This window comes from Ixodes scapularis, unplaced genomic scaffold, assembly GCF_016920785.2.
Source record: "Ixodes scapularis isolate PalLabHiFi unplaced genomic scaffold, ASM1692078v2 PGA_scaffold0__279_contigs__length_252992795, whole genome shotgun sequence".
Taxonomy (NCBI): Eukaryota; Metazoa; Arthropoda; class Arachnida; order Ixodida; family Ixodidae; genus Ixodes; species Ixodes scapularis.
Window position 1 is genome coordinate 49850863 of NW_024609835.1, and position 20599 is coordinate 49871461.

General features: G+C 46.3%; 2 protein-coding genes across 3 annotated transcripts in view; both read left to right on the forward strand.

The window, feature by feature from the left end:
- The window catches only part of LOC115326296 (palmitoyltransferase ZDHHC3), a 61725-nt gene that overhangs the window by 4412 nt on the left and 36714 nt on the right, over window positions 1-20599 (forward strand). The window contains exons 3-6 of one of the 2 annotated variants that reach the window (XM_029987108.4): window positions 4049-4155; window positions 5020-5081; window positions 6868-6964; window positions 15629-15776. In XM_029987108.4, coding sequence (XP_029842968.2) covers window positions 4049-4155; window positions 5020-5081; window positions 6868-6964; window positions 15629-15752 — 390 coding nt within the window. In that variant the 3' untranslated portion in view covers window positions 15753-15776. Of the gene's footprint in view, window positions 1-4048; window positions 4156-5019; window positions 5082-6867; window positions 6965-15628; window positions 15777-20599 lie in introns of those variants that run through there. The other variant, XM_029987107.4, reaches the window with a different exon arrangement.
- On the forward strand, window positions 9586-15011 carry LOC120844893. The gene has a single exon (XM_040216892.3). The coding sequence runs from the start codon at window positions 9827-9829 to the stop codon at window positions 14135-14137; it is 4311 nt and encodes a 1436-aa protein (XP_040072826.1). The 5' UTR covers window positions 9586-9826; the 3' UTR covers window positions 14138-15011.

The window sequence follows — 20599 nt, forward strand, 5'->3', positions numbered from 1 at the left end:
TAAGAAATATTTGGACCTTTGTCTAATTACATTGTTCGCCACTGCGCTGACAACACATGTCCGCGAAAGCCGTCAGAGACGTGGAGAGGCGCAAAGCGACCTGTCGTGGCCGGTTCCCGGTTTTCCCGCTTGGTGGTGTCTGTTTTGCTGGAGTCGCAAATAGAGAATTAAGATATATGTAAATGAATTTTAGTTTAGATATATGTTATCAAGACATACTCCTTTCAAACGTCATAGGCATCGCTTCTTCCGACAGCCAAATTTTTTAAGAACACAAATTCGCGGGGCATATGATCAATGTGAAAAACTTCCTTTTTATTTAAGTTGAGAATGAGTATAGTTGTTTCACACTATTCATGGTTCCACACACTTCAATTGCATACTTTCTGTGCCACATGTCAGCAGATTTTGGTTTTAAAGGGTCAAAGGCATGTTAGGTTGTCATTGGCCTGCTTCACATTTTGGATGCCTGATTTTGTTTGTTTGGCTGAAGGTTGTGTCCACCAGTATGGAAGACCTACTCGGAGTATGTGGCCAAGATGATGGCTTGTGAAGGCATGGTACCAATTGTGGAGAGTTATATTGCTCAGAAAGGAGTGAAATGTTATAACACAACCGAACTGCATTGGCGCACACTGACTAGGTGCCTTCCCTTCCCTGGAGCGACATGGAATCACTGAAAGCGCAAACAATGCTGCCCCCCCCCCCCCCCCCCCACCTCCATCTTGGCCATACACTCTGTGTGGGTCTTCCTATTAGTGGAGACTGTGTGAAAAGTTCTGGGCTAGCAATTACTTACAATGCCAGGATCTTATTCTTGCTTTCTTTGTATCTGAATGTGAATATTACTGTGTCCTCTAACAAAGCTACAGAATGAGGCGATAAAAAATAACCGATTTACTAGCTTGACTAGCCGAGATGATACATGGTGCATATTTTGCTATGGGTAGAGCATGGCATGAATCACCTTTTCCTAGAGTTCTGCATTTTCAGATAAGTAAATTAGACATAGAAAAAAAAAATACAGTCAAGTTAAATATTTTTTTTTTTACAATCAGTCCCTGAGAACTTAGGTTTCCAAGGGTTCTGATCAGTGAAAAAGTGCTTGGTACATAAGGCAATACAGTTGGCATAAGCAAGCGATCACCACTTTTTCCCCTTATACTTTTTGAATTAGACTCTCCTCAAAATTGCTATACTTGTTTTCACTTCAAGAACCAAAGTAAGAAGAGTTAGGGTCCTTGCAGAGTGTATTGTTTTCCCCCTTTATGTGGTAAATTAGCATACTTGTATGCACATATAAAGGGGCCCTGCAAGGACTTTTTTACTGGTTTTTAATTTGCACGGAACCTGAGCGCACTGAACATAGTAACTTAATAAAACTTTTATTTTCTCGAATTTCGCTTTATTTTAAAAGTTATAGGCAAATAAAAATTTTAAAGACAAGCAAAATATAACCTCCTTCATGATGTCCTTGGTTGCTTGAGTGGCCGTGAACTGGAGGGGGGGGGGGGGGGGGGGTAGTGAGCTCAGCGCGCAGTCACGGTTGCCGCACTCCGTGTTGATGGTTCGAGAGGGCGCCACTAAAGCATGTTCTGGCTAGGCTGTATGAAGCAAGCAGCCAGGGCGGCTCGCATTGCATTTGCTGCGCGATTAAACACTAATTTGGCATGACACTTTATTGGCCACAAACGACAGCAAACACAGGGTAAAGTTCGGTTCAGAACGGGAGCCACTTCGCGCTGCCAAACCGCCAAAAGGCAACCGCAGGCCAAAGCTGCTCGCCGAAGGCCTTGGGAACGCTCGGAACAGGTCGGATCCTCCAGTCTATATGACCGCAGCGCCACCGCATACATCCGGGACCTTTCTATGCTTGCCGGTCGTTGGTGCCTGATCCCACTACACCTTTCTAGTATGCGCCGCCTTTTCCACTGCTTGGTGGCGGGTATGTCGACAAGTCATTTCTTGTTTCCGTACTTTCTAAAGTGCATTTGTTTCTTTTCTGATCTGAAATAGTGGACAAACACTACTTTTTTAAATAATTGAAACGGTTCGCGCCACTTATATTTTGTATTTCGACTATATCCAGTATTTCGACTATATCCAGTAAAAAAAGCCCAAGACGAGACATCGCATATCGCGCGCTTTCGGCACCGCGGGTCGCCCCCCGTAGGTGGAGGAGGTTTCCGCGTCGTCCGGTTAAAATATGACGCGCTGATATTTAGTTAGTCTCCATACCCGCTGGCTTGCCCGAACCCCGAGGGACGCAGAAACTGCAAAAAAGGTAGACGCTTAAATATGATTGCAGGGCCCCTTTAATGATTAGCCATTTGTTATTTTATCAATATTTGCATGTTTCAAATAAAAAAAGTTTACCTTTCCTCTGACAATGAAGTCATGTAAGAACTATCTAATGAAGTCATGTAAGAATATCTGCAGCATATGAACTATGCACAAAATGTGAATTTTCTTTAGAAAGACACCGATGCTAGGAAATTTTTTCTCTCCCTACCTGGTTAGTACAGGCATGTCTCAAAATTAATGTTCATAAAAAAAAAAAAAAGAAACCAACTTTTTTTACTAATATTTATGCTACAATATGAATTTTTCAATTTGTGGGCGAAACCGAAACTGTATCCTTGTGGAATGATGATGACAGCTTTTTACACAACTAGTGTGTGCTCTGAAGCAACTCTGAGGTCAAGTGAACTCAGAGTGCACACTAGTTGGGTACAAACAGTATCATCATGATCCCACAGGGGTACACTTTCGGTTTCGCCCACAAATAGGAAAATTTGTATTGTAACATAAATACCATGGGGCAATCTTTTTTTTTCTTTTTTTTTTTTCAACAAACATTTATTTTGAGACATGCTTCTCCTAACAAGGTAAAAAGAAAAATTTGTTTTTTCTAGGTTGAATTTCTTTTTAAGGTGACAATGAGCATAGCAGCGTAGCAGAAAGTGCTCATTTGGTGCACAAACATTAGTAGTGAAATTTGGTGCATATATATACCATGTCTGAATAAAATGTTAAAAAGAGAGGAATCGGTGGCCTAGTGGGATAGCGCGTCCCAGCTTGGAGCATGGATCGAAAGCTTGCGCTGGGAACCTCCTGGGTTTGATCCCCACCGCTCCCCCCCCCCTTCGATCTAAATGAGTTTTGTACCGGCACGCGTTTGGGTAATCACTGCTGAGTGATGCATGTTAAAAACCCCAGGTTAGCAGTTGTACCGCACTGGCTAAATTTCTCATCTACAGCTAAGAGACGGGTCACCCGTTGAGGCGTACCAACATCAAAATTGTATAAACGTACAAAGTAGGACAATTTTTTTAAATGCAAAAAGTGTCAATATCATCTGACATGGCAATCCTGGAGGGGGAAAAAAAAGGACGGACAATGCCAAGTTTCAAAGCTTTGTGTTGTCTGTCTCATTTTTCCCCCGCTGCTCCTGGGTTGCCTGTCAGTATTACCACCAGCTTGTCTGCGCACGTGATTTAGTTTCAAAAAGTCGGTGTCATGCTTGTGCTAACTTAGTCGGACAGAATACATCTTTTGTAGTACAATCCTTCATTGAACCTAGGGAGAAGCTCAAACACTTCTCAGAAAAACTGAGTTAGACATGGACTTCTTTCATTATTTGCCCCTGAATTTGAATACGTAGTGCTTTTAATTGTTGTGTAACTAAACATAAACTATCAACGTTACGTGATGACGCCAAGTACGTGCGTCAACTTCTGTCTTTACTGGGAGCATGTGGCTGGGATACAGGTCACTTCACCATTGTACTCAGCTGAAGGGCTTCCCTTCCAGTCATCTGTGATAACATCTTTTGTAGATGACAAAGCAGCAAATAATTTTGCTCTCTTGTGTTGTTGAAGAAATTGCTTTACAGCGCCTTAAGACCTGGTATATTTTTTTATTAAGTCATTCATCACCACGAAATATCATCCAGACTATATTTGATCAGCTATGAACTGCTTTAAGCACGAGTTAATATCACAACATGCATGTATCCTTCTTAAATTGGATTGCTGTTCTATACCAGGGCGATTGGACCATCTGCTCGAGATGTGAAACATACAGACCGCCCCGAGCACATCACTGCAGAATATGTCAACGGTGCGTTCGTAGGATGGATCACCACTGTCCTTGGTTAGTCACAATTGAAATAATCGGACCATTGATAGTCAACATTATATCTGTTGTTGGGACACTTGTCAGATTGAAAAGCCACTGCTACCTCGAGTGAATCTTGGTATTGAGGATCTCAGACGTTTTTTTGGAGGGAAGTCTCTGAATCAGGATTCAAGAGGCGTCTTGACCACACACAATCTGCATATGGGACCATTGATGTTTTCACATGGGAATTTTCACCTGGATACAGAGGTATTCTGGATTGCAATTTTGCAATGAGAAGGAAAATAAAATTTCAGCTGCAGCAGTTTGAAAATTGTAGTCTGCACATTTCATCATGTAAACCTTACGAAATTGTGGTCTGTTGCCTGCAGATAATCAACATTTTTTAAAATGTATTTTTAAGGGATTAATCAGTTATTGGTGTACTTTTTTAGCACTGAAGAGGACAATTCTGTATAGTTCAATAACATAGGAGCTTTGAGGTCACTTGCGGTAATTTCTTTGTCTGTAGTTTTGTGTACTATTTGTCATGAACCTAGGGAAGTTTGTATTACTGCAAATGAAACATAGGAGACATTCTTTATTAGTAGGCATGTGGTAAATAAAACAACATAATTTGTTCATACCTAGCATATTGCATGTTTTGAAAAAAACTATCTTGGCCAGAAAAATCTGTCCATCAAGAGTTCACTCACGAATAATACGGTATTGTTGGTGCGAATGGATTGCCATTCACCATTAACTGTACGGGTATATGATATGACTTATTAGAGTGGGTTGAAGTTTTTTTTTTTTTTTAAATGATTCTTTGATTAAAATTGATTATGAGCTACTGAGAGTGGTGATAACCTCTATGCAACTTGGCATTTCCTGTTTCAGGATCAACAACTGTGTCGGAGAGCAGAACCAGAAGTACTTCATTCAATTTCTCATGTATGTTGGTGAGTATTCTTGAACATGAGTAACCATTTTTAATTCTTTTTTTTTTTTTTTTAATTTGCAACCAGCTGACATTAAGGGAGATGAGCAAACAATACAAAATAAGGAAAATGAGTCTGCAGTTTTATTTGCAGTCTTACAGAACATTTAAATCATGTTTGCACTCTAGGTTTCGACCATGTATGATGGTTAGTATCAGCTGCTGATTACCTACATGTTTTCATAGTATAGTTTTGTTACTGAAAATGACATTGACCAATACTCTGGCTTAGTTTTGCAAGATGCTTATATATGTTTTGAAGTTATCCCCACAATGACATACTGCAGGGGACTGTTGCTTTGGTTGTGCAAAGATTGTTTTTATGATGAGGCTACATGAAGATGATGTAAGCACCGAAGAAAATTCTGTCATTCACAAGGCCTTCTAAAGGAACCTCATTTTGCAGTTAGCATGCACTTCTTTCAAACAATCATGCTCTGGGAATCAGCAGGTAAAAGGTAACATTCATCCTTGTAGGGTAGTTTTTTCCATTTATTTGTCTGTGCATCTGACACTGTCCAACATTATTTTTAAATTTTCTGTAGAAGAAAAGTAAATTGCATTTCTTCAGCTTTCCAAAGGTGCCTAGACAGTGCCAGTTCTGACACTTAGCTGTCAGCCAGTTGACCTGCCGTGTCACAGACATTACCGTACAGTTGCATAGCTTTGTGGCTCCTTTCGTTTTATGTATTTCTGAATATAATTGCTGCAAATTACTGAATCCTACTGTGGGGACAGAATAACTGAGAGGCTGACCGGCAAGATATAAAAATATTTACTTGCTTTTATCGTAATCTCATGAGCGAAGCTCATGGCCCAAGCGTCACAAGCCCGAGCTCATATGCTTCTACTTCATTGTCCCCTTCTATTTGCTCCAAAGGTACGCTAAGCTACCAACTTCAAGTTATATTAGTAATAGTACACAGTGGATATCAGGGTGTTCCCAAAATTATATATGTGCAAGTTATTTTATTTTGATTGGAATCCCAGTTGAAGCCTTCTAATCTGACACTCTTGTTTGGGGGGAGGGGGGGTCTGTTTACAGCTGCAGGCAAGATTGTGAAATTTAATTAATAATAATAATAGTAATAATAATTGTATTTCACTTTGGACTTTTAATACATGAGATGTCAGACATGTGGGCCTGTCGAAGTGGGGAATTGTGTGGATGACTCGACCTTGAAATGCAATATAAAAAATTAAACTGAGCTTGAAGAAGATTATTAACATGTAAACACAAATACATATGTTGCAAAAACAATACATAAAAAAAAGTGGTGTATTGTGGCTTGAAAATGCGTTACCCTTTTTGTTTGTGGAATCTGTGCTCCGACTTGGTTCACGGAGATGTTTCTTTTCACTTCCTTCCTGCAAGATAACTGCCATGCGGCCTGTAAGATTATTGAAAATACAGTTGCTGGGTTTGGCCAAAGACTTAGTCGGTCTTGCTCATGATTTGTCCATGGCAATATAGTGTACCGAACTGTGATAACTTAAAAATGTCAATGTGCGGTTGAGGATATCAGTACATGCTACTGCCAATAGCTGTGTTCGTGGCATTGCTTTCTGTTTGATGCCTCCTTTTTTTCATTTGTTGTGAATTTTCTATTTAGGCTTTTATAGTCTTTCACCTTATTTTTGCAGTTCTTCTATTGTTTCACGGGCAGTATTATTTCTGTGTGATGAGAACCAAGCTGTTGTTTCTTTCTATACATGCAAAAACTGAGAGGTACTGCTTTTGCTTTCAGGCATTGGGTGCATGTATATAGTAGGGCTGGTTGCAGTCTCATGGAATCTGGAATGTGTTTCCTGTGTCCACAGCGCAGCCTACAAACAAAACCGAGTGTGAGTATGCCGAGCCCCTCTCGGGGCGAAAGGGGCTTCGGTGTTCGATCCTTAGCATCACTAGATGAATTTGGTTTAGGTGAATGACACAACCTGTCAGCCTTCATGAAAGAGAAAAACGCAGAAGTTTTATTGCAGTGTACTATATACATAATTTTCTTATCTTAGGAGTGAGATTTTCTCAAAGTCAAAATAAACACGCCTTATATTAGGTCAAGGGTTCTTCTACCTTTTAATTATTCCCAAAATATAAATGCTTGTAGGGGCCACACTTTTTTTACAGCGGAGCTGTTAAGGGCTAGTTTTCCCACGATCGTGTCTGGTACCAAACAAATGTCGACACCCGTGGCCGGCACAACACTCTGGTAGCCGCCGTCGCTCATAAATGGCGGTAGCTGTCCAGAGTGTTGTGTTTGACTGTTATCTGCTTGCCGCCGTTGCTCATAGATCGCGACAACATTTCTTCGGAGGAAGGAGAGCGGGAGTGGAACGAGTGGCGATGCGCGCAGCAGCGTGAATGGTTCTGCAACCGCCGCTAGGCCGCTAGTATCGCCTAAAGTTCCACTGTGTTCAGTGCTTCAAATTCCCTTGCGAAGGAAGAGCAGATCGCTCGCCTGGAAAGCCATCACCTAGAACAGAAGCTACAGCTCCGCTGCTCTTCCTTCTTCACCAGAGTAGAATAGCTGAAGTTTTTTTTTTTTAAATTTCGGGGCTAATTCTTTAGATACATGGATGAAAACAAAATAGGTCTTGATGTGCACAAACAAAATTTATGTAATTGCTATTGCAAGCAGTGGTCTCGAGCGCCTTTATTTTGGTCTTGATCATTGTAACCAGGGGTATTTTCGGCGCTCGAGTTTGACCAGTGTCAACAGTGGCCAGAGTTGCTCTTTTGAGCCGTCCAGTAAGTGCCTTTCTGAAGTTTGCATTCGCCATTCATATTGTAGAATTTCATCTCGATGTCCATTTCAATGCCTGCATAGAGCGGCTGCAGCGTCCATTTCAATGCCTGCATAGAGCGGCTGCAGCGTACCCGTGAGCCCGTCTTGGACCTCAAGCGTTGTCCAGCACTGTACACAGATCTTGTGGACACCGTATTCACAATCCGTTGCACATCTGCCACACTTCAAGGCATTAGTGACAATTCAAAAGTACTTGCCCACAGCTTTCGGGTAGTTGGGCCCGCACAAACCAACTTAGCAGAAGGAAGCATTCATGAAGCCTAGCGGCAACATTCGTCAATCCGATTGTCCAATTTCCCTGCAGCTACTATCGTATGGGTGGAAGGCGATTGTGGATGATACGGAAACCATGAAAAGAATAGATTTCTAAAGCTTTTATGTTATAATTTTTCTTATCTGCACTTCAAAGAACAACAAAAAGAGCAAGCAGAGACGCACACATGGCGGGGTAAAAAGGATGGTGGAGTGAAAAGGTGGAGCGCGCAGTACGCTGCGGTAGTGGTTGGCGCGCCTCGGAAGCAAGGGGGGCACAACTAATACACAAATATGTTTTTAAATCTTTTTTTAAAAATATATTTTGGTTTAAATATGGAGGTTGAGGCCTTCACTTGGTGAATTGTGTATGCACACAATTACTATATGGTAAATTGACTGTTTCACTAACAACTGAAATATTTCCATTCGTGTGAACGCAAGGATTGCCGTCAATACCGCAAGTGCAACATGGCTCATTAAGCCAATAATGAAAAAATTAATGAAGATATTTTAGCTCATTAGCTTGGTAATTGTGACAACCAACCGGCAGACATCCAATGTCTGCCGAGCCCGGAAAACATGCAGTGAAGACAGTATTCATATAACGGTCACCCCTCTTTTAATTTGTTTGAATTAAAAATGAACACCTGTACAAGATGAGCATTAGTTCCTCACTTCACATGCCATCTATTACTACAAACATCAAAGAAATTAAGATGCATTAATTTTCTCAATGCCCAACCTAAATATCATGTCAGATCTTCTGTGATTGGTTTGTGCTTCATCACAAGTATGCACTTCAGTTGTCTATGCTCAGATTGCATGCTGTGTAGAGCCACATTCAGCTGTCATCTTTTGGACTGGCAGTGCCATCATTTGGAACCCCAGATACTTCAGCATAAGTGAAAAACCTTTACGAAAAACAAAAGAAAACAAAATTTCTACTAGAAAATTAAAAAAAAATTATAATAGAAACATTTTCTGGCTCATTATGTTTATTTTTTATTAGTGCAGGAAGTGTTTGAGGGATGATTCCCAATTCTAGAGCACCATAAAAAGTTGTTACAAAAACACTGTAATACGGCCAGGTCACGTGACTTGAACAAAAAAATAACTTCGTGGCTCGCCAGGATCGCCAGGAACCGAACCCCTGGCCTTGCTTCGTCGTCTGATGCTGTACCCCTGCACCAGCAAGCCAGCTTGAATGAACGTCATTACAATTGCCATGTTTTCGTGCTGCCAAAAAGTTCGTCAGTAGAATTTGCGATGTTATCGCTTATCGCTGTCGCGGCCGCAGCAGAACTGCTGAGTCAGGGGGGCGTACCTCTGGTGCTTGCTGCCGATATAAGCGGCATCGCCGGCAAGCTTTGTGCTCTTTTGGTTCCGGCTGCCGAACAATAAACGCTGCCAAATAAACGTCGGTCTCCGGATTCGTCGATTCTCCCGGAGAAACGTAACAGCTGGTGGCAGCGGTGGGATGGATCGACGACGCCGGGTTCCATGGGTGCTGTCGGTGAGTGCCTGAGGCTTCCTTTCCGTTCACCGAGCAGCTTAAGTGTTTAAGGCAGTTAGTTCTGTGGTGTCGCCAAACGGTTGATACGGGCGCTGGGCAAAAGTAGCCAAACTTTTTTGGAAATTTCTGAACATGGATCCGATAAATCTCGCGGCGATTGTGAAGCCCGATTTAATGCTCTTAGCGGAAGAGCTGGGTGTTAAAGTGGTCAAGGCCATGAGAAAGCCCGAGATTATCAAGGCCATTGAAGATTGTGGCGCGGGCGCCGACGAAATTTCCGAGTGTTGGAGCGAGGTGCAGAAGAGACTAAGGGAAGCGGAACTTCACGCGGCTCAAGAAGGGCTTCGCGTTGCTCGAGAAAAACTTGAGCTAGAAATGCTTCAACGTAACTTTGACGCTGGTGAGGCCATTGTGGTGGATAACAGCTCGAAAAAGTTTGACATGCGAGCCCTTTTGCAACCTTTTCGCGTCGGCGGAGACATGGGTCTCTATTTAGTAAATTTCGAACGGGTTTGCGTTAAGATGGGTCTTGTAGAGTCGAGCTGGCCTCAAAGGCTCTTGAGTTTACTGCCAGCGGAGGTGGCCGACGTTTTGGCCCGACTAGATCCTACAGCAGCCGATGACTACGCGTCCGTAAAGTCATGCCTGCTTAGGAAGTTCAGGTTGTCGCCTGAAGCTTTTCGACAGAAATTACGAGAGACAAGGAAAGGACCGAACGAAAGTTACGCGGAGTTCGCTTATAAGCTTAAAGGCTTTCTGGAAAGTTGGCTCCGTGGTGTCAACTCTTACGAGGATCGTGAAAAGGTGCTGGAGCAGATAGCACTAGAGCAGTTTCTCTCCTGTATTCCGACAGGTCTAAAGGAGTGGATTCAGGATAGACCGGAAGTAGAAACGGTGCAAAAAGCTGCAGATTACGCGGATGAGTACTGCTCTAGGCACGGGAAGAAAGTTGTTGAAGAAAACCGTAGCTCAAACCGTTTCTACGAACGATGCGGACCTCGCACGTTCGTGAAGAAAGGCGCCGAAAAGGGCAAAGAGAGTGAAGTACCGACAAAGGGAGTGTCTGATTTAGACGAAAAGAAACGTAAAATGAAGGCGTTCGAGGAGCGTAAACCAATAGTGTGCTACAGGTGTAAACAGCCTGGTCATGTCGCTTCTGGTTGCCGCGTCCCTAAAGTTGCTCCCGTTAACTTGTGTCTGGGAGAAGCGGAGGACTTACTCAGGCCGTATCTGTACGACATGAAAGTAAATGGTAAATTCTGCAAAGGTTTACGAGATACCGGCGCCACGTATGATCTGGTACACTCTTCGCTAGTGGAGCAAGAACATTTTACAGGCGACTGTGTGTGGATCCGTCAGGCCTTGGAAAATCGGGCAGTTAGTCTGCCCGTAGCTAAGGTAAAACTAAACGGACCTTTCGGAGTAGTGGAAACGGAAGCAGCTGTTTCTGACGGAGTGCTTCCAAACTGTCCGTACATACTGTCAAACAGAACTGCAAGGCAATTGAGCGAGTCGGGTATACCGCTTGACATGAATCCTGTTCTAGTCGTCACGCGCTCAATGACAACTAGTGCAGTGCCGGAAACACTTCAGACGGAAGCGAGCGCGTCGACTGGTAAAACCAGCAGCGGGCCCGATAAAGAGCCGAACGAAGGAGCTGACATGACCACGCTGGTTTCGCCGGAGAGCAGCAATTTTCGTGCGCTAGCCGGTGTAGATAAGCTTACGCTTATCGCCGAACAGTCATCCGACCCGAGTCTTTCAAAGTGTCGTGATAGCGTGGGAAAAGATATCAAGCCGAACATCTCCTTCTTTATGAGCAACGGCATTCTTTACCGTAGTTTCAAGGACAAATCGGGGAACGAGGTAGATCAGATTGTCGTTCCATCCAAGTATAGAATTGCATTACTCGAGCTTGCTCACGGAGAAGGGTGGTCGGGACACCTAGGAATCACAAAGACCAAGTGCAGGCTTTTGGCAGAATATTATTGGCCGGGCTGCTTTAAGGAGGCTGAGCAATTCGTCCGTTCTTGCGACACCTGCCAAAGAACAGGACGACCAAACGAGCGCCGAAAGGCGCCTCTGACACTAGTGCCCATAATCACGGAACCTTTCAAAAGGCTAGTGATAGACGTCGTAGGACCCCTACCTACAACTAAGACGGGTTTTAGGTACCTTCTAACGATATTATGCCCAGCCAGCAAGTTCCCAGAAGCCGTTCCAATGAAAGAGCAGACATCGGTCGAAGTAGTAGATAACTTGCTCTCGGTCTTTTCTCGGATCGGGTTTCCTAGTGAAATTCAATGTGATCTGGGTAGTGTTTTTACCAGTGCTCTAACAACCAGCTTTTTCGAGAGGTGTGGCATTAAGATTGTTCACAGTTCTGTAAGCCACCCGCAAAGTAACAGCGTAGAGAGAGCGCACTCGGTAATGAAGCGCATTCTCAGGGCCCTTTGTCACGAACAGAAAAAAGAGTGGGACTTGGCATTGCCCGCTATGCTTTTCGCGTTGCGAACCGTTGCTCACGAGTCAACTGGTTTCACGCCAGCGGAACTGGTCTATGGACGCAATTTGCGTTCACCTTTGCGGTTGCTGCGCGAGGGCTGGGAGGGTGAAGCCGAGAACCCAACAGTGGTGGAGTATGTGCTTTCCTTACTAAACCGTCTCCACAAAACGCGTGAGCTAGTTGAGGCTAACCTGGGAAAAGCGCAGTCGCGAGGTAAAACCTACTATGACAAAAACAGCCGCCTCCGAACGTTTAAGGTGGGTGACAAAGTCCTACTTTTGAGGTCTTCTAAGGCTCATAAGTTGGAATTGCAATGGGAAGGACCAGCAACGGTCCAGCAGAGGCTATCAGAGACAAATTACGTGGTAAAACTGCCAGGTCGCAGAAAAGAGGTCCGCATATACCATTGCAACCTTATGAAGCCGTACGTGGAAAGGGTGCAAGTAGTCAGCATTGCACTAAACCAACCAGAGGAAGTTCCTACACGAATTCCTGAGCTGGGAAAAACCGACGGGATCCTGACAATCGCCGAAGTCGTAGAGGCCGCAGTCGATAAGACGCTCACCCAAAACCAGTTTTCGGATCTTACGGCATTAATTGGCAAATACCAAAAATTGTTTTCAACTATTCCCGGAAGAACGAGTCTAGTCGAACATGACATCGAAGTGAGGACTCGGTCAAATATTCAGTGTAAGGCCTATCGCTTTTCCCCCCGCCAAGAAAAGCTATTAAAGGAGTCCGTAGATCAAATGCTAGAGCTAGGGTTGATTGAGCGGTGCGAGAGCGACTTCGTGTCTCCTATGATTCTGGTAGAGACTCCAGGAAAAGAACCTCGTCCCTGTGTGGACTACCGAAAGTTAAACGCGGTAACGGTAACAAAAGTCTACCCAATCCCTAATATCGAAACTTGCCTTGAGAAAGTAAGCAAAGCCAAGTTCATCTCAACCATCGACCTCGTTAGAGGTTACTGGCAAGTGCCACTTACCGCGAACGCCAGTAACCTTGCCGCCTTCATGACCCCGTTTGGTGTTTTTAAGCCGCTTGTCCTGAGCTTTGGACTGAAAAACGCACCCTATGCGTTTTCGAGACTGATGAATCTGGTACTGGTCGGAACCGAGTCTTTTGCGTTACCGTACCTAGACGACGTCGCTATATTTTCGGACACGTGGAGAGAGCACGTTCAGCACCTAGAACAGGTGTTCTCGCGCCTGCAAGACGCAGGACTTACAGTCAAGGCGAAAAAGTGTAAGTTTGGCCGAGGCGAAGTATCGTATCTCGGACACGTAGTCGGTCAAGGAATGAGACGTCCACAAGAACTCAAGGTTCAGGCCATTAAAGAGTTTCCCTTGCCACAAACAAAAAAAGATTTGATGTCCTTTATCGGACTGGTGAATTACTACCACCAGTACATTCCCCAGTTCTCTGAAAAGGCGAGTCCCCTGACGGATGCGCTCAAGAAAACTGAGCCCACTAAGATCAAATGGGACGATCGCAAGATAGAGGCGTTTGAGGCTCTTAAGTTAGCCTTGGCGACTCAGCCCGTATTAGTCAGCCCTGACTACACAAGACCCTTCTTAGTGCAGTGCGACGCCAGCGAAAAAGGACTCGGCGTCGTTCTAAGCCAAGAAAATGAAGGGGAAGAGCACCCCGTTTTGTTTGCCAGCAGGAAACTAACTTCAAGGGAGCAAGCCTACAGTACCATCGAAAAAGAATGCGCTTGTCTCGTATGGGCTGTAGAAAAGCTTCGCTGCTATCTCTATGGTTCGGAGTTTATTTTAATTACAGATCATAGACCGCTCACATGGCTTCAGCAGCTGTCCCCCAAAAACGGTCGCTTGTTACGCTGGAGCTTGACCCTCCAGGAATATTCTTTCTTGGTTCGACATAAAAAAGGAAAGCTTCATGCGAACGCAGATTGTCTGAGCCGAGCGCTCTAACCGGCGCACAGTGCGATTTTCTGTTTCTTTTGTCTCATCTGCACATTTGTAAATAGTTCCATTCAATTTCATTCATTAGCTGTCTATTCCCGAAAGATCGGGAACGATATTTTCAAAAAATTCTGGCTGCGTTTGGGGCATATTTTGTAACCTATTTCTTTTGAATAATTCGTGCTCTCGGTGAGTGGAAAGGGCGTTTCGGGTGCCTCCGCAGTTTCTGTGGTGCTTGGTTGTTGTTGGCCCTTCTCATTCCCCTCAGAAGCACGACGGACCTCTGTTGTCATCCCGACGTCCTGGCACCGACGGCACGTGACAGCCGCTGCTACTCCTGGGCCGCTGGCGACTTTGGCTCATGGTCGCAAGGATCGCCATCACCGCTCCTTCCTGCTCCTCTCGGACCGCACAGTCGACGCTTCCGACCAGTCAAGGACACTGAAAACTGCAGTGACGGTGTTGGGCCGCGCGTCGACGCTTCCGGCCAGTTTCGCAGACGGTGTTGGGCCCTGCGTCTCCAGGACTTCCCGCCCTTCGGATCAGCGCAAGCTGAACGTGTATACGCTGTGAAGGTTTCTTCGAGCAACGACTGTGAAGTTCTGCGCAAGCAGCACTAGGATTACGCCGTTCGTTTGTCTGTCGAACATTCCCAAGGACGTGCTTGAAACCTGGAGAGTGGCGGGAAAATTGTTTTATGCGGTTTCGCCCTAAAAGGGGGAGGAGTTGTTACGATGCGATGTTATCGCTTATCGCTGTCGCGGCCGCAGCAGAACTGCTGAGTCAGGGGGGCGTACCTCTGGTGCTTGCTGCCGATATAAGCGGCATCGCCGGCAAGCTTTGTGCTCTTTTGGTTCCGGCTGCCGAACAATAAACGCTGCCAAATAAACGTCGGTCTCCGGATTCGTCGATTCTCCCGGAGAAACGTAACAACCCCTGCACCAGCAAGCCAGCTTGAATGAACGTCATTACAATTGCCATGTTTTCGTGCTGCCAAAAAGTTCGTCAGTAGAATTTCAAGAGGGGTCCCATAACTACATAATCAATCCAGGTTCCAAGATCACATAAGTTATAGTAAAATGATCATATGATCCACCAAAGTCCAGAGTGAAGTGGTGAGGTTCGAAGTGAAGAGTGGTTTTGTCTGAATTTTTTCTGATCGAATATCGAATAGTTTCTCCAACTCTTTTACTACCGTTGTACAATACTTAGAGGAGCTGTGCAACAATTTCAATGCTTTGCTTAAATAATTTGGGAGTTGGTGTCTCAACCTTTCTGAAGTAAAGAACAAAAAACCACTTTTGGCTGGAATGTCTTAGTTTTTATTTTGAAAATTGACGAAGATTGAGGTTTTTGGCACCTTTCAACTCCTTCACCATCTTCCGGGTCACGTGTGCTGTGACGTGAATAAGGGACGCTCAGGGTTCTGGAGAAGCCCTCTGTCTAGAGCCATTGGTGAGCAGCGAGAACTCACCCACTCGCGACCATGTGCTTGCGCAGTGCGATCGACATGATGAAAGGAGGAAAGCCTTATCCGGGTCTGGCTAAGGTCACTGGATGTTCGGCCATCCCCATCCGGTTCCGTCCCCCTCCCCCTCCAACTTCTGGCGGCTGTTCGCGGTAGCAGATAGAGCTCACGGTTTTGTTGACTTCGGATAGATGGTGCCACTAAAACTGCGTATAATAAAAGTTTTATCAATGATACCAGGTTCTTGACGGATTTATATTTATATTGGAACGACAAGATTTATAGAAAAATTACCTTTTATCGGGCAGCTATTTGCACAACTTCCTATCTTTTTACAAGTCCTCCCTTGACGTGGGGGCCGCGAGGTCCTACCACATTATTTGAAGTGAGGACATAGAACGAGACAATGGAACGACATGTCTCCCTGTGATGGCGGCTTCAGAGCATTCTTTTGTGCAAGCTCTCCGAAACGCGTACATGTACTGTGCCTCGAGCCATCTCTTTTATTTTTGTAGAAAAGATGGATGTGTGGGTGCTTTGCACCCTACAGATATGCCCCCCCTTCCCCTCCCCCTCCCCCCTTCTTAGCGAGAAACATCAACAAGGGGTTGAAAAGAAGAGAGTCCCTGTTAGTTTTAGTTATGGGTTTGCCCAGTGAACTTGAGCAGGTCTCGTCCGAGAATTCGGCATTTCCTCGCGTATCTCAGAACTGATGAGGTTCGCAGGTATGTGCTCCAGATGGGCCGGCTTTAAGCACTTGAGCGCAATGGTGTCTGGTCGTCCATTAATCTGTACAACGAACCCACTGGGCTTCTTTTCTAGAACTGGAAACGTTCCTATGTAGTGTGGTTGAAGTGGTTTGCATCGGGCTGTTTGCGTACGAATACATGCGTTGCGCTGTGCAAATCTTGAGAGACATAAGGTCTCTTTGCAGATACCGCTCACGATGGCACTGGTCGAAGGTCCGCAAAGATGTTTTTCACCTTTGTGGCGTAGTCTTCTGGCCTTGTGTTTGTAGTGGGGTCGACCTCGAAAAAGTCTGATGGTAGTCGCAGGGTCGTCCCATAGACGAGTCGGAAGTTGCACAGCCTAGGTCCTGCTTCAGCGCCGTTCGGACCCCAAGCAAGACGAGCGGAAGCTGTTGTACCCACTCGCTGGGGTTCGTGTGGGCCATTAGCGCGGACTTGAGGTGACAATGTAAACGCTCAACCAGGCCAGTAGATTCGAATTGTCGCCCTCTGTCGGTGACGATATCAGATGGGCATCTGAAGCGTGCCACCCAGTAGGACACGAATGCCTTGGTTACGGTGGCTGCAGTCATGTCGGGCAATGGCATAGCTTTCGGCCACCTTGTGAAGCGGTCGATACACGTCAGGATGTATCGTTGCCCTTGTGAGATGTTGGAAGGGGTCCGACCAGGTCGATGTGGACCTTGTCGAATCGACACATCTGGTGGCAGGAAGCTCGTGGATGGAAATACAGGATGACGGTGAACTTTGGCTCGTTGACATTCCAAGCAGGTCCGCACCCAGTCACGCACGTCGGACTTGAGCCAAGGCCAAACATGGCGATTGGCCACCAGCTTCTGTGTTGCCTTCACGCCGGGATGCGACAACGAATAAATGGCATCAAAAAGATGCCTTTGTAGCGCAATCGGAATGAATGGGCGATGCATTCTTGTGGACGTGTCGCAGACGATGGTGATGCTTCCTGGAAACTCAACGTCCTCCAGCTTGAGAGAGATGTTTGATGTCCGGAGCTGCTGTAGCTCCTCGTCGGATGCCTGATGATGAGCCAGCAAGGTGATGTCTAGTTGCAGAGCAGGCGAAGGTACGGTGTCAATTCGGCTCAGTACATCAGCGGGGACGTTTGATTTCCCTTTGATGTGCCGGATGTCTGTCGTAAACTCCGACAAGAAAGCCAGCTGACGGATCTCTCGAGGGGTATAGACAGAGCTAAAGTTGCGGATGGCGTAGGTGAGTGGTTTATGGTCCGTCCAGATGATGAAGGGACGACCTTCGACAAAATGTCGGAAGTGCTGGACAGCCAAGCACGCCGCGACCGGTTCTCTTCCAAAGACGCTGTAGCGGGTCTGGGCAGGCTTCAGCTTCTTGGAAAAGGAAGCCAGGGGCTGCCATTCACCGTCCACTTGCTGTTGTAAGACTGCCCCAATAGCTGTAGCTGAGGCATCAGTCATGATCGAGGTTCTGGCATCGTGTTGTGGATGTCGCAGAAGTACAACGTCTGCAAGTACGTTCTTCACTTTGCAGGAAGCTTGCTCCGCATCTTCACTCCATGGTACGTTAGATGAGGGATGCGGAGACTTGGTGAGGACGGAGTCAAGGCGCTAGACCAGTCTTGCACAGTTCGGAACGAACCGGCGGTAAAAGTTTACCAGGCCGAGGAACTGGTGGAGCTTAGTGATCGAGCTAGGTCTTGGGAAGTCTCTGATCACTTGCACTTTCGACTGCAAAAGTCTGATGCCATGTTGGTCCAGTCGATGTCCTAGAAACTCTAGTTTTGATCTCCCAAACTCACTTTCTGCGGCATTGGTGATGATGCCGTGATCTGAGAGTCTTTGAAAAAGAAGATGGAGGTGGTTGTAATGCTCCTCCAGTGTCGAGCTAGCGACCAACAAGTCGTCAACATAGGCGAATTCGAAGGGAAGCTCGCGCATGACAGCGTCAATGAATCTGGAATGTTTGAGCCGCATTACTGGGGCCAAAGGGCATGCGGAGAAACTCAAACAGACCAAACAGAGTGGTAATCGCTGTCTTGGAGATATCCTCGTCAGCTACTGAATCTGGTGGTACGCACGGGTAAGGTCAGCCTTCGAAAAAATGGTAGCGCCTTGGAGGTTGACAGTAAAGTCCTGGGTGTTTGGGAGGGGGTATCTATCAGGCACTGTGCTCTTGTTCAGTGCGCGATAGTTGCCACTTGGTCTCATATCTCCGTTCCTCTTGGACACCATGTGTAGGGGAGATGCCCAGCTGCTTGATGAAGGTCGGATAATTCCAAGCTCGAGCATATGCTCAAATTCTTCATGAGCTATGCAGAGTTTCTCTGGAGCCAGACGACGGGGTCGGAAGTGAACCGATGCGCCCGTTGTTTCGATGTGATGGTGGACATCATGCGAAACCGGTCTGGTCCAGTCAGGTGCTCGTGTGAGGCTTGATAAATCCTGCAGGGGAGGTCGGAATGGGCCGTCGATGTTAGAGCAGACTGACGTGAACCTTGTTGTGTCAGTTGTTGAGGCACTTTGCACGGAGAGTCGCGTTGTGGAGACGAGCAGACGTCTCTCCTTGACGTTTACGGAGAGGCTGTGGTGTTGTAGGAAGTCAGCACCAATGATCGCGTTGCTTATGTCTGTGACCAGGAATACCCATCTGTAGACTCGTCTGAGGCCAAGATTTAAGGTGATGGACCTTCCCTTGTAGACAGGGATCGACGAGTTGTTCACAGCCCGAAGGTAGTAGATGGGCGTTTGTGACCGATTCGCGCGTTTTGCAGGAACAGCGCTTACCTCAGCCCCGGTATTAACGAGATAACGGGTTCCAGTAGTCCTGTCGGCAATGTAAAATAGGCGACTTCCTGGTAGGCTCTGACCACTCGTTGCCTCTATCGGTTTGCTACAAGAGCAGGGACGAAGGCAGTGCCGGGCGATGGAGCCAAAGCGGCGATGGTATATGCAGACGTCCGCTGAACTTGCCGAGCGGGAGCAGTCAGCATTTCTTGTACGAGATGTTGAACGTCCACATTGTTGTTGAGTGGGTGGATGATCTCGCCGGTGAGTTGCTGCGGTATCAGTCTGTTCCAACCGCTGGCAAAGCTGCTCGATTTTGCCGTCAGACGGTGGAGTGCTTGGCAGGGCAGGCATCGCTTCGCTACCGTCTTCTGCCGCCGACATAACGCTGGCGACGGGTGGAGTGGCAACTTCAATAATGGTGTCTGCCAGGACTGCGAGGCCTGTGAGGTCGAGAGCAGTAGCGGCGTCCAACACCATCTGGACGTTAATTGGCAGGCACTGAATAAATAGCTCCCGCAGCAGAGCGTCGCTGATCGCGTTGGTGCTATCTCCAAGGAGCCGAGTCATCCGCCTCAGAAGCTGGGACAGACGTCAATCGGCAAGTTCTTCCGCCGAAAGAAGTTCCTGAAGGCAGGAGCGATCTGATTCCCCGGTTCCCTGCAGGAGAGCCGCCTTCAGCTGGTAGTACGAAGCTGTAGCCGAGGGTTGCGCAAGAATGTTGTATTCTTCGTCGGCAGCTGCCAGTGACAGCGCCGAGACGACATGGTGGTACTTGCTTTCCTAGCTCTTCGGACCGTTGAGAGGAAATTGGGACTCAGCCTGCAGAAACCAGACCCTTGGGTTTCTGTCCCAGTACGGCGAAAGTCGGACTGCAATCGGCGAAATGGAAGCCAAGGATCCAGCTACTGCTCCTTGGGGTTTGCCGTTGTCCATGGTCCTCGACTGGGTCACCAAAGATCTGGGGGCCGCGAGGTCCTACCACATTATTTAAAGTGAGGACATAGAATGAGACAACGGAACAACGTGTCTGCCTCTAATGGCGGCTTCAGGGCATTCTCTTGCACGAGCCCTCCGAGGTGCATGCATCTACTGTGCCTTGAGCAACCTCTTTTATTTTTGTAAGAAAGATGGATGTGTGGGTGCTTCGCACCTTACAACGTCATGCCGCGTGGTTCTCATGGCCGCCGCTCGCGGCTGCAAGTCGGGAAATATTCTAACTTTTGCCTCGCGATTACACAGTGGAATCGCAACATTTTGAAGGAAGGAGATGTGTTTTCTGTCCTACGTGACAAGATAAACAATGTCAAAATTTGAAGATGCAAATTCTTTTAACGTTTAAATCGTTGCACAGCTCGTTTAAACAAAAATTCAGCTGGACTCTTGAAGGTTGTCCCCAACCTTCCCCTCGTCCTCTTCTAACCTCAGTTATAATATTACTATATGAACCAGGGCCTCAGAAATGCTAGTGCCTACATTA